Raw genomic sequence first — 27,379 nt, forward strand, 5'->3', positions numbered from 1 at the left:
TTTGGCTTGAGTTTTTCTCAAATATAATAACTAACGTATCGTCTAACACCTCCTTCGTAACGTCCCCCGCTGCCTTTAGATATTAGATTTTGAACCGATTTGATCAGCAAATGAGAAAATCTCTCGACAGCTAGGTAATCTATTCCATTTTTTTTTTATTTGAATAAGTAACAAAGGTATAGTCTTACTTTCTGATTGTCAATTTTCCAAACACTCCAAATAATGTGCACCAGATCGCTGAATTTAAGTTCTAAAATGTAAAAGCTCACTCGTGAAAGAGGGGGAACGCTCCTTTTATACACTCGCTTGCGTGTTTCTACCCAAGATTGAACATGATATTCTTGGCTCGCCCCCCCCCCCCAAAAAAAAACAAAAACAAACAAAAAACAAACTTCTGCGTATGGTTATGATCCTGGGTTTCCTTCCCCGTTCAGTCGCTTCACTTCTTAAGAAAAGGCTACTCTCACAGTTTTGACCCCTTCCCCAAATAAAAGAGCCCAGTAACCGGCCAAATAGCTACTTTACCAGTAGTTTCTCACAGTATCTTTCTTGCTGATTTTATGAAGTGCGTGTCTGTAAAAACTCTAAGTTGGGGCTCCCTTAGACTACATTTGCTGGTATATGTTGCCATGATTTAATGTGTATCCGCTCACTCTGTCACCAGTGACCCATGTTTACAACTTTGGCTGACTTTAAAGAACAACCACAATGTGGAATGGATGTATAGGAAGAGCTTGCTTCCAAAATTAAAGGCGCTAAATCCATCATGTTCAATGGACGTAGTGTCTTTGTGGAAGCAAGCTCTTCATAATATATGTTCTGTTAAAATCCATATCCTCATTCGTACTTATTGAAGCAGGGAAAGTCGATGTAGAGTTTCAAGCATTTCGATTGGTTAAACCATGCAACCGCTTGCAATATTCTTCCGCACAGAGGCATGGATGTCGAGATTTTGATTGGTTAAGAACCATCAACCATTCATACGCGCATGGGTGGGATGATTGATCATTGTTCGTAAAGGCTTTCCGCCCCGCATTACAGGTGACAACTGCACATGAACCCAAGAGCCAACAGTTGCATAATTCTCCATGTGCAATAATCATTCTGTGCGTTCTGCAATCGATCAAAGCTGTATGTTTTTCCCCCGATAGATATAAAGATGCCTAACTGTACACATGGGCTCGTTCCCTCTCACAACAGTAGACCAGATTCTTTGTCGGAGGGGCGGCGTTCAAGAGAACTGCAAAGCGCTAGTGAAGTACGCGCCTGTTTACGTTTTGATTTTTTTTTTCGATCTAATATAGCTATTATCAGTTCATCTTTCTTGGAACAGCTGTTGGACATACTCTTTCGTTATTGTTCAGACCTTCTTGTCTGTCATTTTTTTGTTCTGTGTTCTTGTTCTGTGAACTGCTGTATGGAGAGATTCGCTTTTGAGAGCATAATTTGTTCCGACCCAAAACGGTCTTTCTCAGACAGACATTTCTTTAGTGACCATTTTTGTGTGGTCTGGTTTTACAACGTTGGCCAATATTGATACAAGAAAACTTTACCGTATAAGTAACAATTTTTAAATGCTTTGCATATTCTGTGATTTTAAGTTTGTCTTCGCGTCCAAAGATCTCGCCTGCTCAAAATGACTTCCACCGACGACCTGATTCTGCGATATTAACACTTCACCCCCCTTTTTTTTAAATACATATAATGACGTTCTTATTGGCGTCAGTATTGACGAAATATCTTGCACACCTTTCTTTAAGGTTCACTTTTGAGCTACGAACAACAGCAGTGTATTGCGGAGTGTTCGGTAAATAATGCGTTCACTGGGGGAGGCACACCATAGGTAACCGAAGGTAAAGCAACATTAAAAATGCAGGATGTGACAAAATTCGAAGCTCGTTGCCCTCTTACGTGAGAACATTTAATTTTGAGAAGACTTGAAAAATTCAGACTCCTTTGGGAAGACTGGGGACTCCTTTTACATGAAAAACAACAACACAACACTGTTTTCATGAGCACTGCTAACTATTTATTTCGTAATAATTTATATTTCTACTTTGGTAGATTTGTTATACAAAAAAAAATTGCACCTTCCTGTTCTATTTTATTTGGTTTACATTCTCAAAGGAAAGTTAGATAATAACGCACCTGGAATACGCTACAGGGAAACATAATAAAGCACAGGGTCTGTTTAACAATATTTTGTAGGTCTGTTCAAAATTCGAAGAATGGAATGACTACTCGAAGAGGACACTATAAGGAAATGAAAGGATGGATATGGACTCCCATAGCGATACTACATAATATCTAATTTTGAAACTTGTCTCCTTGTGAAAGGCAACAGGAAAGGCAACAGGAATTACAGAAGAAATCAAAGAATATGATTTACTATAAAGCGACATGCGCAATAGCTGCATGTTAATCACACCGGCCATTGCCTGTCCACCTGTCATGCGTCTTACGCTCATTGATAAATGCATGTAATATCTGGGTAATTCTTTATGATATCCATTTGGCCGACCCATTACACGTTGTAGCACGGTCCTTGCGTATCGGCTTGTACTGTACTCTTCATAGTGAATACGTGTAAATTAAGATAGTTGATTTGAAAGCGCTTGAAGCAATGAATTAGGATTATATTTTTCTCTTTTGCAGTTGAAACGAAAAAAAGAAAGAAAAGAAAAGCAAAGTGTTCCATGTCAGTTTCAAAGATATGGCGGCGAAAGAGTATTATTGCGAATATTTCCATGATAATTATCGTAAAAGTTGGATTATTCATACGTTTGCAATATATATATAATAATAATAATAATAAGGTCTTATTTACCCAGGGTAGCCTCTTCAGGGTAGCCTCATACGTTTGCAATGATAATTTTTGCTGAAAAGTTTTCCTTTATTTTGGTTATAGCAATTCTCTCTGACCTACTCATTCACTTAAGGCAATCAAATACATGTCAGTATTTGTAATTCAGTCGGCCCGCACTACCTGTAACTTAGCCGTGCAAACACTAAGGAAGCTAATTGTTCGTAGGATTTTTTTTTTTTGAACAAATCATCAGAAATTTGGTTACAAATAAAACTGGGTTGTCAAAGACGTAGATCGTTACAGTAAACAAAAATCTAAGTTATACTTCCTTCATTACTGCTTATTACAGATGAACACAAACTTTATCTTTGTTTTCAAACGATTGCCAGAATAAATAAAGGGTAAATAAGGGCGTTTGTAAAAGTTACGCTAACCTCCTATCCTCAAATCTTTCGGGTAACTAAGTTATTACTTTTTGATTAGCATTAATTGTGATAACAAATTGCGCGGATTTCTCTAATTGTCATTTTAATCATCAGTAGTAATACGAAAGTTGATCGTCGTGCATTGGATTCCGTTCCACGTGAGTCTGCAAAAAAAAAAAAAGAAGAGAAAAATCAAACATGAAAGAGATAGTAGCATGTCACAGCAAACAACGCATGTCTGCTCTATAGAAAATTTTGTTCGTCAATAAATTTTTCGTTCTAACTTGTTAGCTGACATCTTTCTCAATTTTCAATCACTGAAACTCCCATTAATGTTTTGAGTGATCTTTCCAAAATATAAAATTGAAGACAATTATAAAAAAGAAAATCGCAAGGTATAATTTAATGGGATACTACATCACACTTTGCCAATTGGTTAAAATGCTAATTGTTAGGTGCACAGCTAACGACTGTTTGCACTAATGGTCCTGAAATGATAATAATAATAATAATAATAATGATAATAATAATAATAATAATAATAATAATAATAATAATAATAATAATAATAATAATAATATATATATATATATATATATATATATACATATATATATGTATGTATATATTTTGTTTTGTGGCGCGTATATTCCACAATTAAATCGAAAATCAAATGATACATCGGAATTCAATCAAAACTTGCCATGATTTGTTGTTGTTGTTGTGTTGAAATTTGCTGTATGTTGTATCTTATTTATATGCAAATCATTTCGCATTAATGCCTTTTACCATAAACATAATGTTTTCCAAGAGGGAAAGCCTGACTCATAGATATAAAAACAAAATGTACCTGATCAGAAACTTGAGAGGCCGGGCTGTCGTCCCTGTATGGCACGGGCCTCACTCCCATACTTCTCGTCTAAGAACAGAAATAGAGAATTTCATTTAATGTAGCCCATCATCACGTTGCCTTGATAGCGTAGCAGACACTACAGCACAGAAAATGTAAACTTTCGTGACTTGGCTAAACATTTACATTACCTTAATTATGATTTTCGTAGTCAAATAGTTTGCTCGGGCCTAAGCAGGAAATAATATAGCAGGTGTAGCGGAATAATCCTACATCAGTGGAGATTGCGCAGAAGTGAAGTACCCTGGCACCAAATGTACAGAACTTTCAGATTCAGAAATCATCCTAGCAGCAGAAACATCCTAACAAAAGCAGGGGGCTTCTATTAGCAATTCCTTTTTCAACTCCAGGCCGGACCTTCCCATCCATGACGACTTGGACAACCTTCCAGAAATGCGACTTAAATCTCGCAAACCTTTCTGACAGTCACCAAGTCATTTCAAGAAAGTAATTTCAGTTTAAACTATGAATGGCAGATATTATGGGAAGGATCTGACTTTCCCAACCAAGAACTCACTGAGGATCCCACATCGAAACCACCTGGATTTGACCATCCATGGAAGCAGTGGATGTCCCTAAATGGGATCTGTACAACCCATGCGAGGACAGCCCACCACCTCCATTGGTGGTTTTTCTGACCAGACTGTGCTGCATGTTGTGCAAGACTGCCCCTTCAGATGCTGTCCAAGTGGCCTCGAGGGAACTATAGACACAATAATTGATGCCCTAACCTGTCTTGGCAGCCTGAACTTACCACTCTAACTACGCATATATGTCACACGTCATTCGAAAGAAGATTCGGTAACAACGTTTTTGGTATTGTTCCATAACTCCAACTTTCGCCCAAATAGACACAGATCCCCCCCCCCAAAAAAAAAGAAGTATGCAAATACGTATTCTGACTAATTTTCATATTTCAGTGTTTATCTACAGTGAGAGAGAAGAACATTAATGTGATATTGACATACCCGATTCGTCACGTAGGATGCTTCGCTACCGTCTACCACGTACGGAGTCATGAAGTCCGGGGACAGTCCTCCGATGCCTCTTGCCTGTAGAGGTAATAGATAGGAGGGAGGGATAAAAACGGTAATTCATCATGCATTAAATCGGTACATACAAGATGGCATCAAACTGCTTGCTGTCCCTGAATAGCACACAATTATGTAGATACGCAAAGCTTCCGACTACGTAGTGTCAATTATTAGCTTCACATTTTGTTGCAGACTACAACCTCGGCATTAACGAGAAGTAGATATTCCCAGGAACCAACTCACATATAAGAATTCTATCCAACACTGCAATTACAGCCACTGTCCCATTATTGATGATTAGGTAATAAACACAGTAATTTCACATGGGAAAATGAAGACAGCTAATCCTACTCATGAGGTGTCTTGGTTGCAATACCATGTGCAAAACACTTTATTGTCCTGGAGTTATACATAAAGGGGATTCACTAAGAGTAACCAAATGATTGGGTTTCACTACAAATTAAAGAAAATAAGAATAAAAAAAACATTGGAAGTGATTTTTCTCTTAATCATTCAAAACGTGGCTTTGTGTTAAAGGGATGGTACAGTATTGGTGAAGATGAGAATTGGGCTTTTAACTTTTTGCGAGATACCAAGAAAACACTTATGAAATAGTACAGAGCAATTCGAAGGTTATTTGATGAAAATTGGGTTTGAAATGACTGAAACATCCAAAAACAAGGTAAAACAATGCAATCGTAATAAAAGGTGGGTCCCATACTTTATTAGAATTGCTCTGTTTTGAATATCTCAGTCATTTCAAAAGCAATAAAACTATTTAAACCAATAAAGATATTTTCATCAAATAAACGTTGAATTCCTCATGAAATTACATGCTCTTTCATATTTCAAAAGGGGTTTCTCATTATCTAAAAAAAAATGTTAGAAATCTGAAATTAGGTCTAAAAAAACCCCCCAAAACTATACGATCCCTTTAATCCAACGCACCTCTAGCTGGCCTGTATTCCAGAGCACTGATGAAGGCCCACGTCCCCCGAGCACGCCGCTGTCACGGTTGATCTGGTTGATGGCTCGACGGACGGCCTCGCGCCGCTGGTATAGGGACAGGTCGGAGGAGAGCTCGTCGTCGTCGTCACTCATTGCCGGATTGGTTGTCCCGTATCCCTCGCTACAAGTCAAACAACGAAAGTAAAATAGTTCTTATCAAACTGCAGTTTGCGAACACTTTCCGATCTTGAATGTACGTCAATACTTCCATTTTTTATCTAAATCTTTAAATCACGAATGTATGAATTCTATCGCCCTAGGCAATTGGTGTAACCGTATTAATTTTCGTTCACGTATCTGTTCATTCATTCAGTCTTATTTCACTAGGGTAGCCCCATCAGTAGGCAGGTACCGTTCTCACTGAGGGCCCTGTATACGTACAATCATAACAGCTAACAAAACAATGTAATTTACACAAACTTCAGCATACTTTGGTGTGCGTCTTCTCTCATTGCATATGACTGAATTTATCTCAAGGAAAATCAGACTGGGATGTAATTTCTCATCTTAAAAATGCATTTATTGTCGAAGATGACACTACATGGTCTGCACATTACGGACGTTTGTGCAGCATTTCCTTCTTAAACGGAGAACACGAAGGAAGTGTCTGAAATGGAAATCGTGGGGTTGCCAGGGGTGGAATAATATCCCCTGCGTCGCAGAAAAAACCCCCAACAACACCAAACTCAAAACGGTAAGATTTGACTCGTGCATTGTTACCTCATCAGGACCTTGGTCATGTGCCTTCGTCTGGCATAGCCGACGTATAGACAGCACACCGCCATCAAGAAAAAGAGGAGAACGAAGGACAGGCAGCCGAGCACAATACCAACGATGACACCGGAAGAGAGACCCTCTCCGCCAGTGGTTGGAGTCAGAGTGGCAGTCAGACTTGTACTCGTGCTCAGGGTTCCTGTAAATGCAGCAGAAATTATACCGTGTTTTTGTGCTTGCTTTCCTCCCCCTTGCGGAATTTTATAGTAAAGCATTAAAATGATTTTTCCCCCTTCGGCTCTGCCCATCCACATTAATTAATGTAACATAATTTATGATATTGTATTTTTTTTTATATCTGTATGATTTTTCTTTTAACTTTAATCAGCTTTTGTTGTTGTAGTTTTTGTTTTGTCACTTTGCTCTTTGTCGTGTTGTGAATGCAATTTTTTGGTTTGTATCATATTGTGTTGTTTTACATGATGTAAACTGATATACGGACTCTCTGAAAAACAGCCCAGAGGCTGATGGTGAGTTTTTTAAAAACCGCATTGAAATAAAACAAACAAACAAACAAACAAACAAACAAACAAAATGGTGAGCGTTAACATCTTAAAACGGATTATTATGTCTGGCAAGCCGTGTTATACTGAACTTGTTTTTAGCAAAATTAACAGTCAAAACTGTACCGGAAACAGCAAAGTCTCTCAGTAGGAAGGTGGAAGCATCGCTTCGAACCAATGCATCTTCGAAGTCTACAAAGGCAGCGATCCTGTCGTTGACTTCGTCCTGAGTCTCGCCAAACACCTCTATGAGAACGGTGACGGAGATGGGTTCACCAGTGATATCAGTGATGGTGACATCCGCAACATCATCAGTGAGGTTTGCATTTGCAATAATCTATACAATCCATCAAAAAGAAAAGATATGCACGGAACGTGAAATACTATGCTAACTTAAAGGAAAAATATGGTATTGGTTCAGGTAAGGACTCAGCTTCAGAACTCAAAGTTTATATGGGATGAAAATCGGCTTTGAAATTGCGGAGATATCCAAAAACAAAGTAAAACGAGAGATCCTAATAAAAGGTGGGCCACACCTCTTGTTAGGATCTCTCGTTTTGGATATCTCAGCCATTTTAAAACCAATTTTCACCAAATTAACATTGAATTCCTTTTAGTAGATTCATATGCTTTTTCACATTTCGTAAGATGTTTCTCATTATCTCAGAAATTTTCATCAAAAAACGTTTGAAACCTGAAGCGCCATCTCAACTTAACTGTCCATCCCTTTAACATATGAAATGAATTTTCTTTTTATCATGTTTATGGGAGAACTTCAAGGGGGCATGGTGGATATATATCATTATCAAATATGATTTTATATAATATTTGAATGTCATAATCTCCATTACTTAAAGCGATTTAAGGCAGGATGATCCTTCCTTGACGTGACTAAGGATTACACTGAAGACAACACCTTCTATTTTACCCATTTCTTACATATGTCTTTTTATTCAACATCAAGCAATTATTCGTTGATACGACTTACATGTGCACTACGGAAATGCAAAACGAAGAAAGAAAGGAAAAAAAGGAAAAGAAGGAACTCACTGCTGATCCAAAATCTGCCTCCAGCTGCCTGAATGCTGTACTGTTTGGATTTTGCAAAGCTTCATTCAGGCTGGTTGCAGTCCCGTTGATTTCCAAAATGGTGACTACGGCCATTGTTTGACCAGCATCTGTAATCAGGGAATCAGGAAGCTTGACTTGTTTGTTCTTTTCATATAAAATCACATCCCTTGAAACTTTATGCAATTTTGGATCGTATTCTTGAAGTGGTCTAAACGTGGTTTAAGTATTCTCGTAACTTCACAAATGACTGTAGCTCGCTTGACGCTGTACTATTTGAATTTTGCAAAACTTCAATCCGGTCATTCACAATTCCATTAATCTCTTTGATTGGGAACTTAAAGCATTGCTTTACCTGTGAGAAAGGCGCCTGTATGGCCCCCAAATACAAAACGTTCCATGTCTTCATGAGTAACCTGACATGAAATTAACATTTTTTTTTTTAATTCAAGTTAATCTTTTTTTTTTTCACTTTTATCGTGAAAAGGCAGGTAAAAAGATCAAACTCAATTGAATCAGGTTGTGCATGGCACATGCATTTATGAGTGTGGAAGTAGTCAGTCTTACACAGACATTGGCCCCCTCTGAGTACGGTTCCTTCGGTACAGATCGTGGTCGGCGCAGTTGTGGTGGCGGCGCTGGACGTTTTCGAAGTTGAAGCGGGATTCTCCGTTGATGACGTGGATATCCTGACTGACGGGGTAGACCCCAGGGTAGCCTTCGTAGTTGATGTGGGTGTAACAGTGGGAGTTACCGCTGTCTGTCGAGATGTTATGGTCACCGTGAGCGGAGTCGAGCTGGACCTTTGAGCTGAGTGATAATAGAGAGAGTGTTTTCGTTTATTAAATGTTTCTTTCTCTTTCTCTCTCTCAAACGGCTAAGAAGAAATTCGTCCTTTCAATGAATTGTATGGAACATTAGATGGTATCGAACAGTAACATTGGGAAAAGTAGGCGGCAGTATATTACATACCGCTAAATGAAGTGTGTCGTTGCCGGGGTAACAAGACCTTATTGATCTCAAATTTTGGTGATTTTTTTTTTTTTACATCAATGGTCAAATAATAGGATAAGTAATGTCATGTCCAAATCCTAGCTGTCTTACCCCCAAAATGAAGCCATCATGGCATTTCAAAGGAAAGGTTATCCCATATGATATAGTGCTTCAGCTGCCATTTTTTCCTCTCTCTCTCTGCTGAATATTTGATATACAGGCTGTACCGGGGTCTTGTTGCCCATATTATTGTACATGTACACCGTGGAAATATTCAAAGATTCCAATTAATGAATCTGGATGTCCTACTATGAGATTAACATCGTTAGCGAGTGTTGGACGTTGCAAGAGCTGAGGCAAATGCAGATGATAAAAGTATACACATATGCCTTTTCAAAAGACCATAATGACTATTAAATGGAGACATTGACTACTACATGGCCTCTTCCTAGGGTCGAATCACTTTAATGATTTAAAACTCCTTCCTTAACTTAATGATAACATGCTTCAACATAACGCACCTCAGAAAGAGCGATACAAACACTTTCAGATTGCAGTGTAAAGAAATGTACTGCACCCAAGATCTCCCTAAGATGTGGAATAACTAGGGGCCTTTCGTACACATCCTACGCAATGCCATTATTTTGTTGAATTGCATCCATTCACGTCAAGGGAGGCGAAAAACAACGATACCTGTACAGCTTCTTAGGTCTGCCGCCAGCTCGAATCCCTCGTTGCACTCACAGACGTAACTGCCGTTGGTATTTTGGCAGATGTGTTCGCAACCATGATCATCCTCGTTGCATTCATCAATATCTGTAGGTGACGGATATCAAGTGGTACAGCGTGCGTGCTCAGTCATTAATAGTTTACAAGATGTATTTTTTTTTTAAAGAATCTGTTTTCCTTACATCCGTTAAGAGCGTATGAAACGTCATCAAATGGCTTTAATAACTTTCATTCAGTCAACCGATGTATTCACGACCAGCTCCTCATGACTTATGCTGACAACACACCGATTTGTTTGTATTTTTATTTTCACACACACTAAAAAGTCATATCGAGAAAGTGTCTGTATTAGTTGCAGCACGTAACGTCACGTTTACTAATCACAGATATAACAAAACAGCCAGTGTTCATTTCATTGATTATCGACGCATTCACTCATGTATTCTAACTGTCGATATCATCATCGTATAATTAGAAATCGAGGTATTATCCACTGAAATAATTGAGGCTTATAATTTTCAAAGTTCATTTTGTTCTTAAAAAACAAACAAACACTTCACCATACTCTCAAGAGAGCATCCATTTCTTTTTCAAAGCTTTTAAAACCCACTTTAGCATTTTTTTTAAAGTCAAATAGTCATCAGGAGGAGAAGTAGCAAGAATATGTCCCATATTCGAAATAACAATTATATTTTAGAATTGAAATTCAATGTTCTGATTCCCATCATCTAATCAAATTATTTGAAACAACAACAGCAACAACAACAAAAATGTATTATAATTTCAAGAAAGGGGGGGGGGGGTATTTTTTTTGGGGGGGGGGGGGAGGGGGAGGGGAGGGGGGATGGGTGGGGTGGATGGAGAGGGGCAATCTTCTCCTTCCCCGCTCCGTACGACCACGGGTATTACCTATGCAAGCCTCTCCGTCTCGGGCATATCCTCCGAAGCACTCGCATGAAAAGGACCCCTCGTTGTTGACGCACACCTGGGAGCAGTTATTCAATCCCGTCTGACATTCGTTGATATCTGCACATTATGATGATAATGTAAAGACAAATGAAAAATAATGACGAGAAAATTAAAAAAATGTTCGAAACACCTAAATAATTGTTTGTTAACCACAAGTTTGAATGAAGGTATCACATGCTTGAATGCCATAACTGAAAAATGGGTGACATCAACTATTTACATACCTTCAAACATTTTCACGATGACATCCCTTTTGACAAAATTGTTTGTGTTCAATACTAGTATCTTACTCGATAATGATAAATATGTACATGTATAATGATAATTAATGTAGAACAGATAATTCCTCGTCAAAAAACAAACAAACAAATAAACAAATAAACAGACTTACCCGAACATATATCTCCATTCCCTCCATAGCCATCGTTGCAGGTACAATTGTAGCCGTCGATGGTGTTTGAGCAGTTGCCATTTCTGCATATGTCCTCGAACAGTTCACATTCATTTACATCTGAACATTGTGCAAGAAAATATTGGAAAAACAATTTTCGCTTTATGGGTGATGTATATGTAAGCCTTATAGGCAAATTTTCGTTAAACCCTAGGAGAAGGAGAGAGAGAGAGAGAGAAAGTTATTAACAGAAAAGATGTCGGGATGTCTTCAGTGCACAAGTTATTCTGTGTATAACTTTATAAGTTATCAGCAATTAGGTGGGTCTTAATGAACGTTAGCATTATTTGCGTTTGCAGGTCTCTTTGTGTGCATAGTGAGTGCGCGTGCGTGAACGAGTATTATTTTACCTTCGACTTGAACGATGTGATTTGGTTCCACGCGATTGAACACAGGAGTTACCCCTGAGTAGAAAACATTCTCCAGGCTCTCCGCTGTGATGTTACTCGATGACGGGAACGCAACTCGGAAGGTGAACTCCATGAGTGAATTTCCTACCAGTGTGAAGTTGAAGACCGACACTTCCAAAACATCTCTCGTCAATGCAGAATTTTGCAGCTGTACAAGAGTCTATCAATGAGAAGAGACAAGGGAACGGGAGTTGAAAGCGTAACTGTTATTTTGTTCAATTAGGCTCTCTTAATCTAATTTCGATCGGAATCAAAACAGCGTGCACTTCTTAACGGGACTTGGATTGTGTTTATGAGCAAACGTCTATCATGCCTTGACTAATTAATACTCCGAACTGAAAGCTTCCATAGAGCAAATTCAAATCAAGAGTTAAAACTTTTACAACACACAGCTTACTGGAGGAACAGTCACTATGCCATTAATGAGATCCCATTTCATACTTTAAAAGAAAAAGGCTCGAGTGGAAAAGCAATGATCAATTAATAGAAATAGAACCGAAACAATACCGAGAAAACCGGTCCAAGTGGGACCAGGAATATATGGTATTTCAATCAGCAAATAATGACAATACAGTATGAAAAAAGGTGCTTACATCATTACTCAGCGTCTCATGTGTTTCAGGACCCTGTAGAATGGCCGAATAGACTATGACTTCAAGTCCAGTAACCACTGAAAATCTTGCCACCAAAGGAAATGTATTTGCGGCTGTAAGACGGAAAGAAAGAAACAAAATCTAAGTTAGTCGTGATGTCATGGATAGATGCAGGACATATAACAGTTCATATCTAATAAATTCTTTCCTTGCACACACACCGCCAATCGGTTTATAATATGTCTGAGAAGATCCTGCAAATTCTACAACGGTTATGATGATTGCATTGCCCCGAGACTGCCCCAGCGCGTCCGTCCACGGATGCCTTGGAATCAGAGAAACCTGCCACGCGGGAAGATACCCTTCATTTGTACCGAATCGATAAGGAGTGCGACAAACAATAAGTTAGTGCTTCTTGACACTTGACACAAATTCTAGTGCAAGTGATGAACCGATGCCCTATTGCCTGCAGCTTACTACCGAGCAAAGTGAACAAAGAACACAATTCCATGATCTTACCAATGCATGCACCATCGGTTGCCTCGTAAGACATGTCGGGGCACTCACACCTGTACGATCCCAGCGTATTGATACATATCCGATCGTCAGAGCAGTTGTGCGAACCATCGATACATTCGTTCGCATCTAAGGAAATGGAGAAAAATATAATGATCATAGAACCATACAACAAATCATTCGTTTCAACCCACTGGGTGACTTATCTTGCGTTCTCACGAATCATTCTTGCCATTCGGAGGTGATGCAAAACTTTTTTCATGTATTCATTTCTTGTAACTACGTTTTCTAGGAAGAATGATATTATCGTGAGGAGTATGGCAGAGAGGAATTTGCTCTTTTAGACTCTATGTTTAGTCAACAGGCAAGGAAACTTTTTTCCCCCTCATTGATAACGATTTGTGTTAGCCGATATCAGACAAAATCGATTGGACAATATTGTCCGACTGTGAGTTTCAGTTTCGTGAAACATGGTAATCACGGTTTGCTTTCGATGGGTTTCTACCAACATGTCCATGAATAGAAAATAGAAAGTACGTTGAACGTGCGGAGTGTGTGACGTTGTGTGTGTGTTTTTTGCTATGTGTGTTTATGAGGGGATCTTTGTATACCTTCGCATGTCTTGGGACCTGAGTTCTGGTAACCTGTGCTGCAGATACACTCGTAATCCCCAGGCGTGTTGTTGCACACGGAGATCCCTGCAGGGCACGAACTTGTCTCGAAGGCACACTCGTCAAAATCTACGTTCGGAATCAAAACAAAGCAGGTATATATAAAAGCGACGCTTTCTCAATAGTTCTCAACATCTCGAAAGTGCAATAGTGTACATCTGTAAAGAAACATACTGTCGGACTGTCTCAAGAAGCTCTTTTGACCTCTTCCGAAATTCCATTTGTCTTAGTTTATTTCATTTACTGTTTTTTTTTATTCATCATTCTGTTTTAAGATGCTAGAGGAGGTCCTGACCTAATAAATATACGTAGAATACAATTTGCAGGGATAATGACATGATCTCATTCTTCTTTGACTGAAGAATTATGATTGTTCTATACGATGTTCACGGCATGTCCTCTGCCTGCATGATTTGACAACGTGCTGTAAATATCAAACTCCGACCTGTACAGTTCTTTCTGTTGCTCGATTCGTAGCCATCATCGCAAACACAGAAGGCTGATCCGATTGTGTTGGTGCACGTCGAAAAGAAGCCACAGAAATCTCCTTGACACTCGTTTGTATCTGAAAAAAAAAAATAATCAGGTAGAAAAAGATTCATCATACCATTTTCATCAGGACATACAGACGGAATGCGCAGAATGCATACCACTGAAGATCGGATATACTTTTTGGAAACGTCACACGACATTTTGCATGGTTGAAGTATTATGTCTAAAAAACATCCTGTGTAAAATCTTACGGTAATTCACCTCAGAGATTAAAAACTAAAAATGTCGCTATGGCGACTGGTATGTCTCCGCCATAATGCATGGTTCTCTTAATAGGTCTATAGTACAGCAAGGTCTTGCCGATGTGTGATGACAGTTTCACATAATTGGCAAAATATTAGAATGACAGGTTTGCCACAAATGTGCTGAATGATCACTTTCCTTGAACTAGGTTCAATTGGATGAATGATTAAAATGTCAGAGTGCAGGTACTTGGAGAATTGACTTTGACTTTTTACCCTTTTATAAGTTTATGCATCGAGTAATTTTCAAGGTATGGACAGTATATTTGATAGTGTTAAACACTATCAAACATACTGTCCTCAACAATCTGAACACGGATTGTAAACAGACGTACAAATTGTAAGTACTGGCTGTGTGAGGACTGGCTATTGATCGTCTTCTTACGAAGTATCTACTTCTGAATCTATGTCTATTCAAAATGCTACCGTATATTTGATATCTTTGGAATTTACCAGGTGAATTTATGCCAGAAATATTGTGCTAAGGTCGACTACACTTCAATCTCTGATCCTTCAACCCTATCATTTCATGCAGGCAAGTGATCATCAGATATCTTTCTGTCTTACCTAAGAATTTATCTTATTTTATTTTTTCAGCCAGATTTCAGTGACGTTTAACCTCTGAATGGTACGGTTCCCGATTGCAATTGTTTTTTTTTTTTTGTTATTAGCGCATAAGCAAATCATAATTTAAAGCCCGCTTAAGTCAAGCATACTGAAAACATACACCAGGCAAAGATAGATATCTCGATTAAGCAGACGTACCGACAGACGGACGGACACACGGACGATGACACAATGGTGTATGTAGCTCTTTTGTAGGGACAGGGGCATAACAACGCACTTACGGATGACTGCATTTTTTGTGGTCTGTACCTTTCCCTCAATGAAATGAGCTACAGCAACGTTCGACATACGCGATTCCAGGAACTTACCAGTGCAATTCACACCGTCCGATTCGTAGCCCTCGTTGCAGATACACTCATAGCTCCCGATCATATTAGAGCACGTTGCCTCTGAAGGACAAATGGTGGGGTCATCTTTACATTCGTCAATATCACCACACATTGAGTATGGATCGCCACGATACCCTTCTGAGCAGTAACACGTATACGAGCCGTTGGTGTTTGTACAGGTCGCCGCGTCAGCGCACAGGGTCGCATTGTCGCACTCATTGATATCTTGATGAAAGAATAAGGCAATAAAAACAACAAAAAAATTTCGTTACATTCTATACATCCATTTTGATAACATTAATGCAAATTCTGTTATTGTGAATACTATAATTGAAGCAGTGTAACCCAAACCAGCATCGTGACCAAAATCCTGGTTGAATCACTCCTGGCAATGCAATTGCAGTGAGTCACGACGGACTAGACAGTGAAAGTGAAGCTCAAAATTCACAAGTCCCGGCTGTTATAGTATACCAATAATGTACCAAGTCATGTTCCACATTGCATACCCAAACGATTCATGCTATGGTTAGAACTGATGCATAGGAGTTGAATGATGTGAAAAACAAAAATAAAAGAATACTAGTAAACTCAGGACGTTTATCTCCTTGATTAGGAATGTGTTCAATAAGCATGCATTGAATGATAATGGAATAAAACGTGTGAATACTGATTATTTCAGTGTCTCTTTTTGCTTTCGCGAAGATCATGTCACATCAATCTGGTTAATTCTAAAGATTCACTTTCGTCGCTAGGCTTCTAACAATCTAAGACAACAGGTAATATACATGATTGATGAATACAATACACGTCATAAATATAACATTCAATGATAATAGAGTAGGCCTATAATCAAACAAGATGATAAACGTGATTGGATCACAGTTATGCACATGCTTTTTTGTATGCACAGCTTGTGTATGGTTGAGATTTGTGATTTCTGTCTCTCGTAATTGATCTTTACTTACCTGTGCATGTATCTCCAGTTCCATTATATCCATCGCGACAGGTGCATGTATATGAACCAATGGAGTTCACGCAGTCTGCGTTGACGTCACACATCCCCACAAAGCATTCGTCGATATCTGAAGGTCCACAGAAACAATTTGTAATTGATAAAGACGACGTGTACACGTTAGCAGAGGACTGATCAAAGAACGCAGCAACCCGTTATGAGCGCATGATCTGCTGTCGGGGAACGCTTTGTGGCGATTACAGTTTTGTAAAAGTAATATCTATGTGCAGTGTATTTCCTCTCATACGGTAAAGGATTATGACACTGTAAGTAAACATCAATGCATGTTTCGCATGCATCTTTGCATTATTTTTTAATCTGCATTATATATATTTATGAATGTTTTATTCTGTATTGCAATCAGTGCTTCTATACACGTGGACAGAAAAAAAAAACACACAGAAAGAACAAAACAATAGAGAAAGAAAAATGAGAGAAGAAAGGGTAACACATTCATTCGGAGTTGATAATAGTAGAAAGTGAATTCCCAAAGCCGGATTCTGTGCAGGCACGCTGCATTTGCCGCGTATAATGAAAACCTCTCTTAAAATGAATGCATTGTAATCCATGCTAACGTGATTAATATATATATATATATATATATATATATATATATATATATATATATATATATATATATATATATATATATGGTTAGTTTTGAAATCCGTCCGACCAGGAGCAGACGTATACCCTTGTGAGTATGTTCTGCTTCAGAAACGGATTTTTAATCTAACATCACATCGCATCCTGGTCGCTGATGAAGAATGCGATGACTAACCTGTTTGGTGTCTTGTTTCAAAAACATGCGCTTTCCTCGCCAGGTTAAAGCGTTTTAATGCCATTTTAGGTTTTAATCTCATTCACTTCTGTTCGTTATTGATCAGTGACTACCAGGAAAGGCTGGTTGACTATCAGGTAAAGTCTGATTGACTATCAGGAAAAGTCTGATTGACTACGGGAAAGACCGTTGACTATCAGTATTCCTTCACGGACAAGGCACAACTACTGGCTGGGATGTCTCTATGGGGGCCGGAGGTGTGAGTTTGCGTCAGTGAAAGACAAGATGAGGTGGGTCTCTGAACCGTTTATCTTCGTGATAGTAAATCGGAGCATGACGTTGGCAATGTAAGTCCATTGAAAAGCTATCAGGGATTCATGTTTGTCATGTTTTTTAAACTGATTTCATCCTTTCATCTTTGGCTCTTCGTGGAGGGAACCAGTCCATGGATGCGTCGTTGCTACGCCAAACGCGCACATACAAACTGCGCGGTTACCATGCACTGTGGCAACAACTACCACCAGTTTAGACGCATTCCATCACAAGCAGGTTAGTTTTGAAATCCGTCCGACCAGGAGCAGACGTATACCCTTGTGTGTATGTTCTGCTTCAGAAACGGATTTTTAATCTAACATCACATCGCATCCTGGTCGCTGATGAAGAATGCGATGACTAACCTGTTTGGTGTCTTGTTTCAAAAACATGCGCTTTCCTCGCCAGGTTAAAGCGTTTTAATGCCATTTTAGGTTTTAATCTCATATATATATTATATATATTTAGGATCGCCAAATAGTAACAAAGAACTTTATAGGAAATACAATTGTTCCGCTCCGACTTACCTACACACTGGTCGCCATTTCCCGCGTATCCATCTATACACGTACAGGAATAGGAGCCATCAGTATCGATGCAGCGAGCATTCGACCCACACGGTGACTGCGTGGCACATTCGTTGACATCTAAGCACAGATTGCAGACATGGGTAGATTATGTACACGTGTGTGTGTGTTTGTTTGTCTGTGTATGTATGTTTTAAGCATTTGTGCATGCACGTTTACATGGTAAGCTAAACTGGGGCAGTAGTATTGGGGTAAGATTGTTTTGTAATATTCAGAATACATCGATTTTCGTTTGAAAAGAAGATACTACATTGTGCAATTTATATTTGGAAGAATAATGGAGACGAAAGAATAAAAAACAATTAACGTCATATTACCCACATAATATATATATGTATATATACCATTTCAGTTTGCAATCGATGAAGGTGGATTCCTGCTCAAAAATATGAATTTAAACGATTTGGCGACAAAACGGGCGTTTCTTTAATTTCAGAGGGACTGTTTGATTTGCTATAACTACTACACTGTAGAACGCGCTGATGCTTCTAAGGCTTACTTGTACATGGATCGCTGGGATAGCCAGTTCCGTTGTAACCATCTGAGCAGCTGCAGGCGAAACCCCCATGAGTGTTGTTGCACTCGGCATTAGCCGAACAGGATCCTGGATCAAGGCACTCGTTAATATCTGCATACAAGCATAACGGGAATCGCAATATCATACTCTGTTTATCATGGTAAAACATTATAATTACAACAATATTTTGATGGTGAGAACACTTTCTTCTGACTGTCGCCTTATGCCCGCAAAACCATTTCAATTATTTAATGTGCTATGCATACTAATAAATACTTCCTAGTACTACTTTTGTATGTTACTGTAGTATTTTGAATTGATGAAATTAAACATACGATGACATTAAACAATCTCCTGTTCTCGAATATGCTTTTACCGGGTGGTCAATTAACTGCTTAATCATAGGAGATACAAGGAAGCTAGTGAAACAAACCAAATATCAGTGAGAAGATTCAAGTTTGGAGAATATCACAAGACAGAATGGCCTCTTCGTTAGGATTTCGCGCTAAATGGGTCATCTTGATTTGCCCACGATTAAATGTCGTTACGGTTCACTCTCAATGGTCAATGAAACAGTAAATGGTCATGATAACGTTGTCAATATTGTAAGTATACTCGCCTTTACTAGTTTATTTGTATGTACTACTGAGTATTGTTTTTAAGAAATAGTATTTCAGATATCAGTCCGTTTTGAAGTAACACTAGAAAATCAGCAAGGTCAACTTAAACAACTCAAGAATCCTCGTGATTAAGTAATCGTAATGGATATTTGTAATCACTCTCTATATAGTAAATACCATTCCTGTTCTCATTAACAGTAGTTTTACTTGTAGAAGGCTGTAGTATGACTTCATACAATTATCATTAATCGTGTCTTAATTAAATACAAGGTCGCCTCATTCAGTTTTAACAGAAACTGCTTTTCGAGAGAGTTCCTCAAATTTATAATTGAGTACGTTGTTACAGTATCCAGGAATACAGTCATAAACAAGAAATACAATTCTAAACACCTGATCAATATGTGAACATGTTCTATTTGAACATGCGTTCAATTTGTTCAGAGATATATCATGCAGTTTTTCTCGGGTTAAATGTCTGGTATACTGTTATTAGGTTAAGCCAGTAACTGGTGACCCACAAAGCGAGGCGTACCTGAACAGCTCCTCTCGTCGGAATCGAGCGCGAAGCCATCTTGGCACCCACACTGGAATGATCCTATTGTATTGTTGCACAGTTCTTCGCAGACATTCATGGTGGCACACTCGTCGATGTCTGGATTGATGGCAGCAAACGCAAGTAAATTTAACAATGCGTGAAGGTGTAATACATTGTAAAGGGCGGACGCAAGACGAATTATGCGTGATCACAATAGCTCTCACTTAAGCCTTCAGCTCTGGTGAGCTAATGATGGAAATAATTATAATCTTGAAGTAGCAGAAGAAGAAATGCTCCTTTCGACAATCAAAACTGGGCAGAAGAGAATGTTCGCAACGATTTTGAAAATACCCTTGTGATTGTATTGTCATACCAGAATGATGTAGTAGACTTGAATTGATCACGTACCTGTTCCAATGATTAAATCTAAACAATATTGTACTCAATTACTTTGTTCAATTGATCTTGTGTTACATTTATTTGTGAAAAAACCCCAGAAATAAAATCAGTCAGTCAACCAGTCAACTTATCGCGTTCTCAATTAGAAACAAAATGTATAAGTATTAGAATTTAGATTGCAGGAAATGAAAGAGAACGATATGCCACCATTGGTGCATCAGCATTTAAAATGTTCTACTAGATTTGAGTGTGACTTCTCGAGAGAGAATAAATCAACAAAGTGTATTTACAAAAGCTCGAAAAAAAAAAACCCAAACAAACACTGCGGGGTTGCTAAGCTTAAAGTGCGTGCCCCTGTACTACTATTTGTTACAAAGTATTCATTTTCAAGACGAGCACAACACCTTCATGCACTAATAGATTATGCCTTTAAGGTATGGACGAAAAAAAGAGATGTGAAAATGCATCTATTTTTTGCTTCTTCTTACATAGTTATGCAGGTAAGCTTTTGAACTCTTCAGTGAATGCCGACGTACCTTCACAGCTTGTGTTCGATGTCTTATTGAATCCAGGGCGGTCACAGAAACACGTATCTTCGCCATTTACAAGTGCACAGACGGTGTTCGCTCCGCACACAGAATTATTCAAGCACGTCGCGTTTGGTAGAACTAGAAACAATTGAATTTGACGAATCAAGTTTACAATCCTTGAATCTTATCACCATTATTTCTTCTCATATAATTTTTCTACAATCTACCTGCAATATTTGGGTATGGCTTCGTTCTAATATTCTTTTCCCTAGACATCTATTTACGCTTACACTGCTTTACCGTTCCTTGAAACTTTGACCTTCACATTTGGTGCGTAACCGACTAACTCAAAAGTGTTCAATGATTCAAAAGGGTATATAGAACAATGAAATTTCATTCGCTGCAGAATGTCATTACGATGACACAAAGAGCGTTTGTGAATGGTTAAAAACATTCCGTAACAAAGATTGACATAGATCGAGCCAGTGTACAACTCACGTGTCCTACAAGGCACTGCATTAATTAATTAATTAATCAATTAATTGATTCATGAATTTATTTATTTATTTATTTATTCATTCATTCATTCATTCATTCATTCATTCATTCGTGCATTCATGCATTCATGCATTCATTATCCTTTCAACAATCTTGTACTCAACAGTACTTTTCCATTTAAAATACGCAGGTGGTATTTTCTATGGGAATCTATGTCATAATGTGCCCCGTCATTTTTAGGGCGTATTCACTGACAACCATGTCAAGACACGTAACATTTAAATTTAAGAAGATTGAACATTACCAGTACAGGATCTTCCGTCTGTGTCAAGGGTAAAACCTTCTTGGCAACTACACGTGAAGCCCTGTTCAATGTTTTCGCAGCGTTGATGGCAGCCATCTATCTCTAGAGTACACTCGTCAATATCTAGGGTAGTAAGTGCAGCAATAAAGATATTAATAAATATTCAGTCAGCTTAAAAAAGTCTAGATATATGTCGGGTAATACACGGATTTGCCAAGGAAATTCTTTATGCATTGGTCGATGAGCAAAATCTCTATACTATTTCATTTGTTGCCGTCAATATCGTAGGCAGCAATTATTATGTTTGTGTATGCATTACAATCTGCACCAAGAAGTCTGTATATAACAATATACATGTATATTTATATGCACATTGATAATCGTAATCATGACAGTGATATAGAAATGATTTTTGATGAAATAATCTTTTAAGCATCTTCAATAGATGTGTCCTACACTTTCCTCCCTGTTAGCAATTATCTTATCCTAGCTTTTATCTATTTTTCTTAGAAGTTTTCTTAGCAACAGTAGGTTGTGTTACTTAAGCATCAACAGCCGCTTTCATTTTACTATATACATTCCATTTCACCTTAGTTTCCTTAAAGGGGTCTATAGTTTTGGTTGAGACCTAATTTCAGGTTTCTAACATTTTTAGTGAGATAATGAGAAACCTCTTCTGAAATATGAAAGAGCATGTAATTCCATGAGGAATTCAACATTTGATGAAAATTGGTTTTGACATGGCTGAGATATCCAAAATAGAGCGAACCTGATAAAGTGTGGGACCCACCTTTCATTACGATCGCTTTGTTTTACTTTGTTTTTGGATGTTTCAGTCATTCCAAACCCAATTTTCATCAAATGAACATTGAACTCCTCGTAAAATGTTACGCTCTGTAATATTTCATAAGTGTTTTCTTGGTATCTCGCAAAAAGTTAAAAGCCCTATTCTCATCTCCACCATTACTGTACTACCCCTTTAATATTCTCAAACACGAATACAATAATATTTTCTGATATTATTTTGCTTTTAGCCTAACAGCAGTATATCATCATGTGTTTGTGATTAAGGTTGATAGCTCACTTGTATATCCAGTTATTTCAAGCCCCCATAACATCATTATTTGGTTACCTTCGCACGTGGTGCCGTCTCCCTGGTAAAGCGTTCGGCATTCACACGTATAGGATCCATTAAGGTTTGTGCAGTTTGCGTTCGGAGAGCAAGGGTCAGAAGTGCACTCATTTATGTCTGTTGTAAAGAATGAAAAATAAAAAGCAAGATGGTTAGTTTCGAATTGCCAAATCTGCTAACTGATTTTCTTTTTGCTTAATTCATTGACATAAGTGTCAAATCTTCCGCAAAGCAAATAAGAATAATTATACTCTACACACACATATACACTCATGCGTGCATACATGTGTACATGTATTATGCAAATGTATTTACATTACTTTACTTTGTTTAATCCTGTGAATATGGCAGTTTTTTTAAACAACGAGTGATTGTGTTTTATAGTCGAATAACAGTTCACACAACTAAGAAAGATATTCACACACAGCGTAATTAATACACGTTCGTTAAGACCTATACCTAAGCATAAGTAAAAACGGTTCTGACATTATTTTCAATAACTCAGTTGGTGATAAGATAATAATCAATCAATTGTTCTACCTTCACAGAGGTCGTTTGAGGTAACATTGTATCCATCCAGACACGGGCATTCAAAACTTCCTTCTGTATTCACACAGTATGATCCAGCCGTGCAGTTGTTGAGTGTCTCATCAGCACACTCGTCGATATCTAAAAATAAATAGTAAATGAAAATAAGAGAAAAAGTGCGAGTACCGTTTCTACCGTGTACTCTATTTCATACACGGATATAGCTACAAGAAAGTATGATCTTTCATATGTCAAAGGAAGGCGGCGAACGCGAGCACGCATAAATCAAATTAACATGGGAATGCATTACGATGGCAGATAGATTGATGATGAACCCGCAAAAAGCGCAAATACCTATGAATATTGGACAATACATTTGTCATTCTAACCTGGATTGCAGGTAATAACAAAAGAAAAAACAAAAACAGACAAATAAGGTAGCAATAGGCGGCAAAGAATGACATTTGATTTCCTCACCAAAGCAAGAGGTACCAGTGCCGGCAAAGCCTTCCCTGCATTCGCACGTGTAGCTTCCGGGGTTGTCGGCACACACAGCGAAGGGACTGCAGTTATTCGTTCCGTTCTCACATTCGTTGATGTTACTGCAGGTAAGTCCGTCTCCTGTCCAGCCGTCGTTGCAAAAGCAGGAGAAGTAGCCGACTCCGTTCCGACAAGTCGCCTGCTCGTCACATCTATGCAGAGTTGGGTCTCGACACTCATCCTCATCTGCTCAAATTAGTTAATCCGTCATGGTGAGAAAGCGAAAAACAAAGAAAGCAGTGTTAACACGTTTGTAGATAAAAATAACAGAAAAAAAAACCCATAGGAAACATATGTCGTGGCTACATATAAGAAAAGATGAATGTTTATGGACACGGCTATCATATAAAAAGTCTAAAATTTAATGCAAAATCTGACATATCCGTAATTAACATCTTGAAATATCTAAATCATATGAGATAATCTAAATAATATCTTCGGAAAATTCCCATAATGCAGCGAGTGCTGTATCATAGGCGAGATCATTATTTCTCTGTATTTGATGATGAACTTACTTTTCATTTGTGCATACTAAACAAACTAGGAGACACATTAATTGACTCACATACCTGAACACGTAAATCCATCGCCGACAAATCCCTCTAGGCAGGTACATGTGAATGAACCAACATGATTCTCGCAAACCGCGTAAGTATCACATTGAGTCGGGTCGGCGCATTCATCAATATCTGTGGATGGATTGGAGATACGAGGAGGAAATAATGGCGCAAGAATTTGATTCGATTTGATTCTCAGTTTCTGTTTCAGCATAGTAAAAATGAATCCAACATTTCAAGATATGCCGTATTCACCTGCTTATCACAAACTTTAAATCAACATTTCACATGAAGAAAAAAAAATACAACTTGTGAATAAACTGTCATGAATGTGCATTTTTTACAAAGTGGGTGTGGCTTGTTCGGACCACATGAAAAAAAAAATGGATCAAGACGAAACTGGGACGATGCCGGGTGAGGCGAGGGAAGAATAAAGCTTTCGTTACTTTAAGTTTGATATCATTGGTGGTGGTGATTTGTTTTGGTGTCAGAATGTGTGACATGTTGTTGCCCCACCAGGATTTCCCTCTCTTCCTTCCAAAAAAAAAAAAAAAAAAAGAGACGTACAGAGATTCCAGGTAAGCAAATACTAATGACGCGTATCCTCCAATCACTGGCAATAATTCAAGTGAGAAAAATAATTCTCAACAAAGATGATTATCTGCAGAAGAACCCTCAACCAAATAAATCCACGTGATGTGGAAGAGGGAGGGGAAGGCAAAACAAAAGTGGAGAGGTAAATAAATCACAACCGTCAAAAGACACTTCGGATTTGATGTATGGACTAATCTTCGTAATCATGTGAAGCAATTCACATCTTTCTTAAGCCGTAAAAAAAAAAAAAAACATTTAAAAGAAAGTCGAAGATAATAATGATAGATATGTACTGTTTGTAAGTAAGTAGTTATATCTATATTTACAAAAAGTATACAGAAATATGATATAGCATTGATAATTATAAATGTATAGTTTCGTTGATTTACGGCCACCCTCAAGCATAATTAGGGCCTCCATCTTTTTTTTTTTTCAAGTACAATCAAATCATGCCATTCGTGATACCCCTTCACCGCTGCACTTTCACCTTGCCTTTCTTTTTCTTGAAAATCCTTGAAGATATTTTGTTGACTTTTTTTTTTTTTCACGAGGAGAGGGTTGTAATGTCATCAAGCATAATTAGGTATGTTAATTGAGACGACCCCTACAACCTGAAACATGTCATGGAAAAGAAAATGCAACCATCTCCTGCATTTCATAATATGTAAGTGATTTGCTTTTAAACATGAATTCTCCTCGGAAATCCTGTTTTACCTAAATCTCTGTGTTATTGTTGTATTATGTTTTTTAATTTGTATTCTCAAATTCTCAAAAAAATCAGAACTAAAGTGAAATTGAAACCGAAAAATTGAATAAAAAGGGAAAAAAGAATAAACTAAAGTGAAATTGAAACTGAAAAATTGAATAAAAAAGGAGGAAAGGCTAAAGTGAATACCAGGGAAGAGAACAATGTTAAAGAGGACAGGAAAACAAATGAAAAGAAAAAAAGAGATGGTGGTGATGATATCTTGAAGGTGCGTTGCTCATCAGGAAAATGCAGATATCAGGTGACATAATAACTTTACTGTCTGTTTTTAATTGTGATTTCATCTTTATACTTTGACAAAAACAAGGTAGTCTTGATAGAGGATTCATTACCTTCACAGACATGCTCGTCTCCTGGTACTGTCATGAAGCCAGTATTACATGAACAATTAAAGTACCCGTCGGTATTCACACACTCGCTGTGTTCGCTGCAGTCGTGTGTATTCCGCGAACACTCGTCAACATCTGTGGGGGACATCAAAATAATAGTCACTGACATCGAGTTCAATGTTTACTTTTGAGTGAAAGACAGACAGATGAGCGAGAGAGAGAGAAAGCACTGTCGGTAGATGGAGGGGGGGGGGGGGAGTTGTCACCTTTTTCTGAGGAACTCTCAAAACCCCCCTTTTCTACACTTGTATAATATAAGAATTTCAGATAATGTCATCAGTGTATGATAAGATCAAACAGCAGTAATGCATACATTTCCACCTGTAATGAACATTACTTTCTGAGTTTCTTTTTACTGTTTATGTCAAGAATATGAGGAGCCCCTGTTTTATTTTACCTTTAGGGGTTCTTGCACAGTTTATCACAATAATTTTCTCATGGTTTCCGGTGTATCCACATTTCTCCTTCTGTCATATTTTTCACGCATGATACACATTCTTTCTATTATCGACTTCTAACTATTAACGTTAACATTGTCATGATGATAACAATAAAATCTTGCTAGTGATAATGATGATTATCAATATTTTCATCAGTAGTTGTGTAGCAATAGTAATAATTTTAATCATGCAAGTACCGGTAAAATTATTATAATAATTCCTTCAAAACTATAATTATACTTCAATTCCTGAGTTTACATCTTTTGCAGACACGAAAACATATTCATAACAATGTGCAAAACAATGAAAAGTTATAGGATTAGTTTAATGCGTTATAACAGCTGAGTTCAAAAATATAAACGCGACCATTCGCCACAAAACAAAGAGTCACAAGGTATAAATGTTGAGTTAAGGGCAGATTCTGAAAAAAATAAAACCGACTCCAAGCTTTAAAATGATATAATATGACTCAATACAACTGAACCTTCTTAACCTGTCTAAATAACGGAATGAAAGTTCACACTCTTGAAAGGCGTTTACTTAAAAGTGAGGATTTGAAGATAAGGGTATAGTCAGGTGCTTAATCTCACCCAGCTGTGCTCTGTGCAATGAATGGGATAACACAGTATGTAAATCTCTGTGATCATCAAAGTGAAGGAACTCTGAGATTAAGTTGAAATTTCCCACACTCACCATACATACTCTATTCATGACTGATACCAACTTTA

The 27,379-nt window shown here is 37.9% G+C and overlaps 1 protein-coding gene across 1 annotated transcript in view; it reads right to left on the minus strand.

Annotated features, from left to right (window-relative positions):
• Positions 1-1,888: 1,888 nt before the first annotated feature.
• The window catches only part of LOC140236545 (uncharacterized), a 45,605-nt gene continuing 20,114 nt past the window's right edge, over positions 1,889-27,379 (minus strand). The window contains exons 18-41 of the mRNA XM_072316470.1: positions 26,155-26,286; positions 23,843-24,091; positions 23,378-23,506; positions 19,972-20,091; positions 18,802-18,930; positions 18,243-18,362; positions 16,576-16,692; positions 15,590-15,835; positions 14,306-14,425; positions 13,801-13,929; positions 13,193-13,318; positions 12,674-12,786; positions 12,021-12,240; positions 11,611-11,730; positions 11,160-11,276; positions 10,215-10,337; positions 9,096-9,338; positions 8,511-8,638; positions 7,587-7,797; positions 6,904-7,096; positions 6,124-6,304; positions 5,110-5,193; positions 4,082-4,150; positions 1,889-3,395 (exon numbers count right to left, since the gene is read on the minus strand). Of these exons, the coding sequence (XP_072172571.1) occupies positions 3,342-3,395; positions 4,082-4,150; positions 5,110-5,193; positions 6,124-6,304; positions 6,904-7,096; positions 7,587-7,797; positions 8,511-8,638; positions 9,096-9,338; positions 10,215-10,337; positions 11,160-11,276; positions 11,611-11,730; positions 12,021-12,240; positions 12,674-12,786; positions 13,193-13,318; positions 13,801-13,929; positions 14,306-14,425; positions 15,590-15,835; positions 16,576-16,692; positions 18,243-18,362; positions 18,802-18,930; positions 19,972-20,091; positions 23,378-23,506; positions 23,843-24,091; positions 26,155-26,286 (3,473 nt within the window). The 3' untranslated portion in view covers positions 1,889-3,341. The remainder of the gene's footprint in view (positions 3,396-4,081; positions 4,151-5,109; positions 5,194-6,123; positions 6,305-6,903; positions 7,097-7,586; positions 7,798-8,510; positions 8,639-9,095; positions 9,339-10,214; positions 10,338-11,159; positions 11,277-11,610; positions 11,731-12,020; positions 12,241-12,673; positions 12,787-13,192; positions 13,319-13,800; positions 13,930-14,305; positions 14,426-15,589; positions 15,836-16,575; positions 16,693-18,242; positions 18,363-18,801; positions 18,931-19,971; positions 20,092-23,377; positions 23,507-23,842; positions 24,092-26,154; positions 26,287-27,379) is intronic.

The sequence above is a fragment of the Diadema setosum genome, chromosome 13 (genome assembly GCF_964275005.1).
Source record: "Diadema setosum chromosome 13, eeDiaSeto1, whole genome shotgun sequence".
NCBI lineage: Eukaryota > Metazoa > Echinodermata > Echinoidea > Diadematoida > Diadematidae > Diadema > Diadema setosum.